The 9519-nt window shown below is 56.3% G+C and overlaps 2 protein-coding genes across 2 annotated transcripts; one reads left to right on the top strand and one right to left on the bottom strand.

Annotated features, from left to right (window-relative positions):
* Positions 1-1561: 1561 nt before the first annotated feature.
* Positions 1562-5478, top strand: SLC16A13 (solute carrier family 16 member 13). The gene is made up of 4 exons (XM_007100692.3): positions 1562-1949; positions 2100-2243; positions 3240-3977; positions 4679-5478. The coding sequence occupies exons 1-4, from the start codon at positions 1751-1753 to the stop codon at positions 4876-4878; spliced, it is 1281 nt and encodes a 426-aa protein (XP_007100754.1). The 5' UTR covers positions 1562-1750; the 3' UTR covers positions 4879-5478.
* A 373-nt stretch (positions 5479-5851) lies between these two features.
* On the bottom strand, positions 5852-8148 carry SLC16A11 (solute carrier family 16 member 11). Its single transcript, XM_024127970.1, has 5 exons — positions 8022-8148; positions 7572-7779; positions 7159-7302; positions 6227-6994; positions 5852-6139 (listed from the first exon to the last, which is right to left on the bottom strand). Exons 2-5 carry the CDS (start codon positions 7771-7773, stop codon positions 5910-5912), a joined length of 1344 nt encoding a protein of 447 aa, XP_023983738.1. The 5' UTR covers positions 7774-7779; positions 8022-8148; the 3' UTR covers positions 5852-5909.
* Between the last annotated feature and the right edge of the window lie 1371 nt (positions 8149-9519).

Here is a 9519-nt window from a genome sequence, read left to right as displayed (position 1 = left end):
ACCAGCTTAAAATAAAATAAAACCAGCTTAAAATAAAATAAGACCAGCTAATATTACTTAACTCCTGCTACATGTCAGGCCCTAAACTAAACATTTTAGTGTATAGATTTTCTAATTCAACTGCCCTGACAAACCTAAAAGTAGGTACTATTATTAGCCCCAGTTTACAAGTAGGGAAACCAGCTGAGAGGTTCAATGTCTTGGCCAAGTTACGAAGTGATGAAGCCAGGATTGGAACTATGATTTGATTCTAAAGACTGCACTCTTAACCACTCTGTTATACAGCCACACCAATTTCTACATCTTCGGTATGGTCCCCACCAGCCAAAGTTCTGACTCCACTTAAAAAAAAAAGCTTCTTGGGTATGATTACTTTTATTTCCCACGTATAAAAGTATACGGCTCAATATGCTTTTTAAAATTACACAGCCTCCCTCCTCACCCCAGCCCCACTTGTCTGGGTATGACCCCTTGAGTTCAAATTTCAAGGTCAGTGTCCTAAGGATCTTGAAGCCAAGTCATTAGTGCTCTATAAGGCTGGAGGAACTGGGTACTGGTTGGGTAGGAGGGGCTGATTGCTCCAGTGGTCATGGCTTGTCTCTAGTCTATCCCATCATGAGATCAAAAGCTGTGATTAGGAAGTGGTTGTTACTAGAGGGCAGAGGAAAATGTTCCAGCCCCACTGAAGACGAGGGCTGGTGGGGCTCTGAGTGAGCTCAGAGCTGCACTTCCTCTCCCCAGTTATTTTTGGTCTCTGTGACCCGTAGGTTTCCTGTTAGTGGGAACAGAAAGGACAGGAACGAGTTCCCAATGCAGAAATCAACGCCAGGAGTCCAACAGCCCAGTCCCCTCTCTCTTTCCTTGGCCTTTGAACCCACTCAGGAGTCCAGGCACCTAGATTCTAGTGGCCTCAGGCGCTTGGCCAGGTATTTTACCTTATCTCATAATCCCTCCGCACCCCCCACCCCACCCCCGCCCCGCTTTTCAGTTCCTGGGCCCCTCATCAAGTAAGTATGTGTTTTCCTCTCCTGAACCAGTTTACCCACTACCAACGCCCACGGACTCCTTACGTGCGCATCTCCGTGCTGAAATCTGGTCGAATTGGCCCGCTAGTTGGACAGGAGACCGAATCTGCCTCCTGGTTGGTTCCTGGGTCACCTAGGGCCCGTCTATTTAGCCTCCTAAAGTCCCCTCCTCACGCCTGCGCCCCCACTCACTGCCCCAGAACAGAGCAGGTTCTAAACCCCGCCCTGCCCTTCTGGCTCCGCCCCCTTCTGAGGAGTCCCGCGTTCTCATTGGTGAGCTACAGACAGGGATGTTGGCCGGGCTGGCCAGGTGCAGACACTTCCAGTGATAAAATAGATAATCCACCCGGAGACCTCAGGGATGGGGCCCAAACTCAGTGCTGCCCCCTGGCTCCTAGACCGAAAGTCCGCCCTCTCCTCCGTCTGTCCCGCCCAGGCCTCGACTCTCGACTCACGGCTGGCGGAGCCACGCCCCCCGGCGCTGAGCGCAGGGGCAAGCGCCCGCCTGGTCTCCCTACCTATATCGCCCCTGCTAGGGGAAAGGCGCAGGCGCCTCACGCAGCCTCTCTGCAGCTTTCAAGCCCTCGTTGGTACTTTCCTCCCTACCATCCTCTCCTCCCCGCTCGGCTGCGAGTGGTCCGGCTGGGTGGGTGGGTGGGCAGAGGTGGAACGTCCTGAGCCCTGCTCCGGAAGGGGCTTAAGGCGGCAGCCCTGTTACCTCCCAGATGGCACTTAGGGCCGAGCCCCCCGACGGGGGCTGGGGGTGGATGGTGGTGCTCTCAGCGTTCTTCCAGTCGGCGCTGGTGTTCGGAGTGCTCCGCTCCTTCGGCGTCTTCTTTGTGGAGTTTGTGGCTGCGTTTGAGGAGCCGGCAGCGCGCGTCTCCTGGATCGCCTCCATAGGAATCGCGGTGCAGCAGTTCGGGAGTGAGTGCTGCGCCTGGGTCCAGAGTCCTGTGACCCTCGACCCTCGGAAGGGAGAGGAGATGCGGGGACGGTAAAGGAGATGGTGGGGGTGGGGTCAGTGCTGGAGAAGGACGCCTGAGATCTTCTCTCAGAACCCTTCCTCTTCTCCAGGCCCAGTGGGCAGTGCGCTGAGCACCAAGTTCGGGCCCAGGCCTGTGGTGATGGCTGGGGGCATCTTGGCTGCGTTGGGGATGCTGCTTGCCGCCTTTGCTACCTCCTTGACCCACCTGTACCTGAGTATTGGGCTGCTCTCAGGTGAGACCCTGGGCAAGGGCGGGCAAGTCAAAAGCCTGAGTCTTTTTGGCCTCTGGACTTTTACCTTCTTCCTGCTCCTTGCAAAAGGCTTAGGGAGACGCTGAGAGAAAGTTTTGGCTGGCACCTGTGCCCAGAAGGCATTTTTTTTTTTTTTTTTACATCGGTTTATTTATTTATTTATGGCTGCGTTGGGTCTTCGTTGCTGCGCGTGGGCTTTCTCTAGTTGCAGCGAGTGGGGGCTACTCTTCGTTGTGGTGCAACGGGCTTCTCTTGGCGGTGGCTTCTCTTGCTGTGGAGCACGGGCTCTAGGCGCGCGGGCTTCAGTATCTGTGGCATGTGGGATCTGTAGTTGTGGCTCGCGGGCTCTAGAGCGCAGGCTCAGTAGTTGTGGCGCAGGGGCTCAGTTGCTCCGTGGCCCTTGCTCCTTCTCAGACCAGGGCTCGCACCCGTGTCCCCTGCATTGGCAGGCGGATTCTTAACCACTGCACCACCAGCGAAGTCCCCCTGAAGGGGATTCTTAAGAGAGGTGACTAAAGTGATAAACAGGTTAGGAGAAATCAGGAAATTCAAAGATGCAAGCCCAGGGCTAGTGGGACTGGAGTGTAAAAGGAAGAATTACTGTAAAATTGTGTCAGATGTGAAAGCCGTGAGACAGGTATCATTATCCTATTTACAGATGAGGATAGGTTTTAAGCTTATGCAACTTCGCAAGCGAAGTTCACACAACCAGAGGTAGAGCCCAGGTCTAACTCCAGAGTTCTACGGTGGTTACTTTGCAAACATTCCAGAGTCCCATAAAGTATATTACCCCCATTTTTCAGATGAGTTTGAGGCTAGGAGATTAAGTAAATAGACAAGGTCATACAGCTAGAAAGTATCAAGCTAGGATTGTAATTTAACGCCTGTGCTACATTCCGCTGCTGGGCAGTGTTGGGAAGATTGTGTGCCCCGAGCTCCTTAAGGGTCCCTCAACCCCCATTTCTTCCTTTTTGACAGGATCTGGCTGGGCCTTGACCTTCACTCCCACCCTGGCCTGCCTGTCCCGTTACTTCTCTCGTCGGCGATCCCTGGCCACCGGGCTGGCACTGACGGGCGTGGGCCTCTCCTCCTTTGCTTTTGCTCCACTCTTCCAATGGCTGCTCAGCCAGTACGCCTGGCGGGGGGCCCTGCTGCTGGTGTCTTCCCTCTCCCTCCACTTGGTGGCCTGTGGTGCTCTTCTCCGCCCACTCTCCCTGGCTGAGGACCCTGTCGTGGGTGGCCCTGGGGCCCAACTTGCCAACCTTCTCCATCATGGCCCCTTCCTCCGTTACACCGTTGCCCTCACCCTGATCAACACTGGCTACTTCATTCCCTACGTGCACCTGGTGGCCCATCTTCGGGACCTAGATTGGGACCCACTGCCTGCTGCCTTCCTACTCTCAGCGGCGGCTATTTCTGACCCTGTGGGGCGTGTGGCTTCTGGGTGGCTAGGGGATGCAGTCCCAGGGCCTGTGGCAAGACTCCTGATGCTCTGGACCACCATGACTGGGGTGATACTGGCCCTGTACCCTGTGGCTCAGGCTCCCACAGCCCTGGTGGCTCTGACTGTGGCCTATGGCTTCACATCAGGGGCCCTGACCCCAGTGGCCTTCTCCGTGCTGCCTGAACTGGTGGGAACTGGAAAGATATACTGTGGCCTGGGACTGGTGCAGATGGTAGAAAGCATCGGGGGGCTGCTGGGGGCTCCTCTATCAGGTAAGGGGACTGGGATTTCCAGGTGGGTGCGGGCTGCCACGTCATACCATTCAGGGAGGGAATTGACATTATAATGTATGTGAATACTGCCCTCTGGTATGGTTCATACACAGCCTGCATGGTCAATCACAGCAGCCCTGAAATGGGTCCAAAGTGCAAAGAAACTGGGGCTGTGGAAAGATTAAGAGGACCTATGTGGCACCCTTGGCAGGGTACCTACAGTTGGGGTTTTCAGAGGACCTGGTCAGACCCAGCCAGACATAACATGCCAGCGTCTGCCTTTTCCCATGGCCCACTGGGCCCCAGGCCAGGGGTCTGAGCCATCTGGTCAAAGTTCTCCAGGCTTCTGATACCAGAACCTTCAGACCCTTAACATTTTCCTCTTAACTATTAACTGAAGTCACGGAAGGGAAGGCCACAGCTACTGGAAAGAAAGGCCCAAGTGTGCCTGACTCCATCTGGATCCCCAAATCCCCACTGGCTGGTTCAGAGATCCTTTCTGAAAGCAGGAAGGTGGTTGACATGGCCTTTTGAGGCCCCTAGGGAAGCCTGAGTTCTCAAGCTCATCCAGTCCTACCTTGAGAGTTCTAACTCTTCCAAAATGATGGGTTAAGGATTATTTTCTTCCCTCCACCCCAAAATGTGTCTGAGTCCCAGGAAACAGATCACGCATGTGTATTCTTTTTCTCTCTTGAATCTAGGCTACCTCCGGGATGTGACAGGCACCTACACAGCTTCTTTTGTGGTGGCTGGGGCCTTCCTTCTTGCAGGGAGTGGCGTTCTCATCACCCTGCCCCACTTCTTCTGCTTCTCAGCTCCCACCTCCAAGCCCCAGGACCCTGTAACAGAGGCACTGGATGCCAAAGTCCCCCTGCCCAGGGAGGGGCTGGGAGAGGACTGAACTCCAAGAAGGGGCAGTCAGACCCGGAAACCCAGGGGTTGTTGGCTCCAAGTCTTCTCCTGCCCCATCTTGGCACCCGCAGAACCACAGTGCCTTAAGCATCGTTAACTGCCTCCCCGCCCCCAGAGCAGGCCTGGGGCTCCTGCGATGTGTGTGCCAACCCTTTGTATTTTGTCTTATCTCTTCTTTGCTCGCACAACCTTTTCTGAAGGATCCAGGAGTTCAGCCTGCTCCGCTGAGCTGTGAATCGACTGTGCAAACTCAAAGGCCAAGAGACATCATGTTTTACATGTTTTACTCCTACATTTCTTCCCTGAAGACAGATCTTTGGGAAAGAGGGATGCCCCTTTGAGATAAAACTGAATAAGAAAACCGGACAATAATCAGAACCTCAAAAAGGATTGGGGCCCACATGCCTGGGTTGGCTGAATGGGGTCACGCTGGGGACTGGAGGGGAGGTATCCAGGAGCTCTGGTGACCCAGAGCATTTAACCCTGGACTCTGCTCTCTGGACCACAGTTCCTCCTACTTGCCCACTGACCTCCCTCTTTCCCACTATCCCCTGTAACTTAGGAAAGAAATTAAGAAAATGGTGAGGGACGTGCGGGGGGTGCTAGCTGGGGAGGGGGAGATAAAGCTAAGAGAGCTGAAGTCTGGGTCTGGGATTCTTATGTTTTCATCAGGCCAGTAGAAGGAGGCTGAAATGCAGGAAAGAGTTATCTGGGAAATGAGGATGGGGCAGCTAGCACCCATGAGCACCCCCCTCCTCCAACAAACTGAAGCTGATAGGCAGACAGTTTCTCAAAGATTTCCTGTTATAATGGCAAGAACTTGGGCAAAGAGAAGTGGACTGACTGGACAAACACCCTTCCTGCCTCGCATGGCTTAGGGGGATCCTGTTCCTATCAACCAGGCTTTTTGGATAGTTTAAGTAGAATGTTTGCAGCATCCTAGATTGCCTAACAGTTGGAGCTTGCAGGAAAAGCAGATAGAAAGTCTTTATTGGGGGCGAGGCTCAAACGAGAAAATGGTCAACAAGTGGTGTCCAGAGTGGAGTGAGGGCCTCCTGGGGGGAGCAGGCCAACCTGAGGGTCGGGGAGCAGCTCCCCCCTCTCAGGGGGTGGGGTGCCTGGATGTGAGGCTGGACGGCAGGAGGGCAGCGCACTGGGCAGCCCCATGTAGATGAAGCTGCCAGAGAGGATGAAAGAGCCGCACAGGAGGAAAGAGGCAGTGAAGTCTCCTGTCTCATCCCTTAGGAAGCCTGAGAGGAGGGGGAAAGGAACTCAGAGGCCTCCGTGCCCGGGTGCAGAGGAGGGGTGCGAGCGGATCTGCGGGCTCAGGCCCTTACCTGACAGGGGGGGGCCCAGAAGCCCCCCGAGGCTCATCAGCATCATCACCAGCCCGGTGGCCTGCACCACACCTCCGATGCCCACCAGCCCCGGCAGCACGCCGAAAACCAACGGGGCGTAACTTCCGGCGCTCAGCCCGTAGGCCCCGGCCGCGGCCAGCAGGGGGCCCCCCCAGCTCTCCTCGTTCCCCACCACCGGCACCAGGCCCACCGCCAGCAGCCCTAGCCCCGTCAGGGCCCCGAACATCGCCAGCAACCGCGGGAGGGGCACCCAACCCTGGTCCGCCAGCCACCCGCAGAGCAGCCGGGCGCCCGCGTCCCCCACGGCAGCCACCGCCACCACCAGCACCGCCCCATACGCCCCCAGGCCCCGATCTAAAGCGTGAGGGGCCAGGTGCACGTAGGGGACGAAGTACCCGCCCCCCACCAAGGCCGTGCCTAGAGCAAAAACTAAGAAGGCCCGGCGTGTGAAGAGACCTAGGCCGAGGGCAGCTAGCGGGCTTCGGGGTGGGCCCAGGGGGTCTCCAGGAAGCGCCAGGGGTCGCAGCAGAGCGCCACAGGGGGTGAGGTGGAGGGTAATGGCGCCAAGGAGGAGCAGGGCGCCCCGCCAGCCGAAATTATCGAGGAGGAGCTGCAAGGCGGGCGCCAGAAGCAGCGAGGAGGCCCCGTTGCCCGTGAGTGCCAGCCCCACGGCCAAGACTCGACGGCGGGAGAAGTAACGGGAGAGGGTCCCGAGGGCAGGGGCGAATACCAAGGCCCAGCCGGAGCCTGCGAAGGGATAGGACCGGGTGAGGACAGGAGCCGGGGATTCCTGCCCCCACCATCCCAGCTCGGCTGCTCGCAGGAGGCCCTCGCGCCCTCGGCCTCCAGCTCCGACACGCTCCCATCTCCACCATCACCCGTGAAGAACCCGGGAATCCCTCTCTCCTCACCAGCAAGGACGCCCAGACCAAGGTAGAGGTGCAGCAGACTGCGGGCGAAAGCCGAGAAGACGAAGCCGAGCGAGGTGAGGACGCCCCCAACCATCACCACGGGGCGCGCCCCCCAGCGGGTGCTCAGGGCGCTGCCCACTGGGCCTGGAAGGAGGCGGAGTCAACGGAAGACACGCTCCTGGACCCCCAAACTCGCTCCAACACTTCTCATTGGCTGTTTGCCTGGCCTAAACTTCTCCTCCTGCCTAATAGCGCCTCCGCCTTGACCTCAAGACCCACTATATTCTAGAACTTAGGTACACTGGTCGACCTTTCTTAGGTTGTCTGGTAATCAACCAGGTGTGTCCCCCACCACTGCACTCATGGCCCCTCCTCCCCGGTTCCCGCCTCCCACCTCGGGGCCCCCCCCTCACTGGCTGCCTGCTGCACGGCCAGGGCCAGGGCGCTGACCCACGCAGTGTCCTGAGCGCTTCGGTCAAAATGCTCCGCGAGGTCAGGGAGGGCGAGGCCCAGGGAGCGTAACAGTCCGTAGGAGAGCCCATTCACCGCGAAGGCTGCGGCCGCCACCACCCAGCCCCAGCCCCCGTCCGGGGGTCCGGCTGGCTTGGGGGTCATCACCGCCTGGAGGAGGGGGAACACCTGTGAGAGAAGTCTCCAGGTCTGTGCCTCCTTTAGGGACCTGGGCATCCCTGAGATCCAGCTTCTGGCTCTTTGCCCAGGGTGGGCACGTCACCCTGAGCACGACAGGACGGAGGCGGAGGAGCCTAGGGACAGAACTCCCGGGTTCGCGCGATCCCGGGACGGGATGACAGCCGGATCCCCCAGGCCTGAGACTCCCCCTCCCACACACCCGTCTCCCTTACCCGACCTCTCCGGGCGGTGCGGGGAGAGGAAGGGCTCGGCCCGCTTTTCTCCCTGCTTCCGGGGCGGGCGGGGCCCCAGAGGGAGCAAATGTCGAGATGGAGCCCAACTTGGACGGGCTCTGAAGGTAAACAGAGAGCTCCACAGGGGGGCTGAGCCACCTGGGACGCGGGGGGTACAGAGGGCGGGGGCGAGCTGAGACAGCCAATCCGCCGAGCCGCGGGTGAGGCCAGACGCCGAGTCCCACGGGGATTGAATTATCCACTTACACCCCCCCCAACCCCGGGGAAGGGAGGGGCGAGGAATGAATGCCGCCACGCCCACACCCACGCCCACGCACCTGCCGCCGGCTGCGCACCCGGGAGACGCGTGGATTGCAATCTCCAGCCTGCCCAACGTCGGTAGGCAACGCACGGAAATAGGGGTGGTCCTCCCAAAGCCTGAGGGGATGAGTAGTTTCGTTCTCAGGGAATGTTGCTGGAGAACCTGGTAAAACCTCGGATGTTAAATCACCTCCACGGAGCGTATGTTGCGTGCTTAACAATAATATGCCCTCAAGGACGGAGAAGGAAGAGGACTTCCTTATGATGGGCCAGGGATATGTACACATGTCATCTTTCACCTTCACAATCACCCTTTGAAAAAGGTGCTCTCCCCATTTTACAGATGAAGTAACTGAAACTTAGGGAGGTTAGGTGACTTGCCCAAATCACTCAGCTTAAACAAAAAAATGGTGGAAATATTTGAATTTGGGTCTGTCCAACTGCGGAACCATACAAGAAGAACAGACCTAGGACTGAAATAGAATCTGCCACCATGGAGGGAAATGGCCTGGAGACAGTTTGATGCCAAACTGACCTGGAAATGGTAGAGCCTTTGCAGAGCCAGAGAGTTTATGATTCAGAGATAGGGGTTACTGAGAATAGAAAGGATTCTTGAGGTCAGAATCGCTGAAGATTTAGATTAGAATTTTAAAAACAAAGTTAAGAAATCCGATAATTGAACCCAGGTATCGATTTCTTGAAAAAAGCTTTCCTTTTTACATTAGGATTAAGTTTGCCATTAATTTACTTCAGCTGTTTGATCAAGGGATGTGTTCTTTGGTTTAATTTTCAAACAGTATCAGAGAAATTGGCAGTTTACAGTTTGGCGTATGCAACATCCGAAAGCCACAGGGTGGCAGTGTTTCCTAATGGTTGAGAACGTGTCTACAAATAAAGAAAAGAAAAACAGCTTCTTAAATCAGTGAAACTGTAAACCTAACAACATGATCTTCGAGGGCTCTCCACTGCCTATAGGAGGAAAACAACAACAACAAAATTCTCTACTTCGGGCATAAAGCCTTTCACAATCAAAGGTAGACTATCTTTCCATCCCATCTCCCTCCCCTCTCTCCTACACCCTTCCATCAGCCGCCTCTATGGACATTCCTAGCTTTTTCTCACTCCTAAATTTCTGACTATGTCATGCCCTCTGCTTGAAATGGCCTGGATGGGGTAC

Source organism: Physeter macrocephalus, chromosome 14 (genome assembly GCF_002837175.3).
Source record: "Physeter macrocephalus isolate SW-GA chromosome 14, ASM283717v5, whole genome shotgun sequence".
NCBI classification, from domain to species: Eukaryota; Metazoa; Chordata; class Mammalia; order Artiodactyla; family Physeteridae; genus Physeter; species Physeter macrocephalus.
Note: the sequence above shows the minus strand (reverse complement) of the source record. Positions and strands in the feature narration are given on the sequence as shown.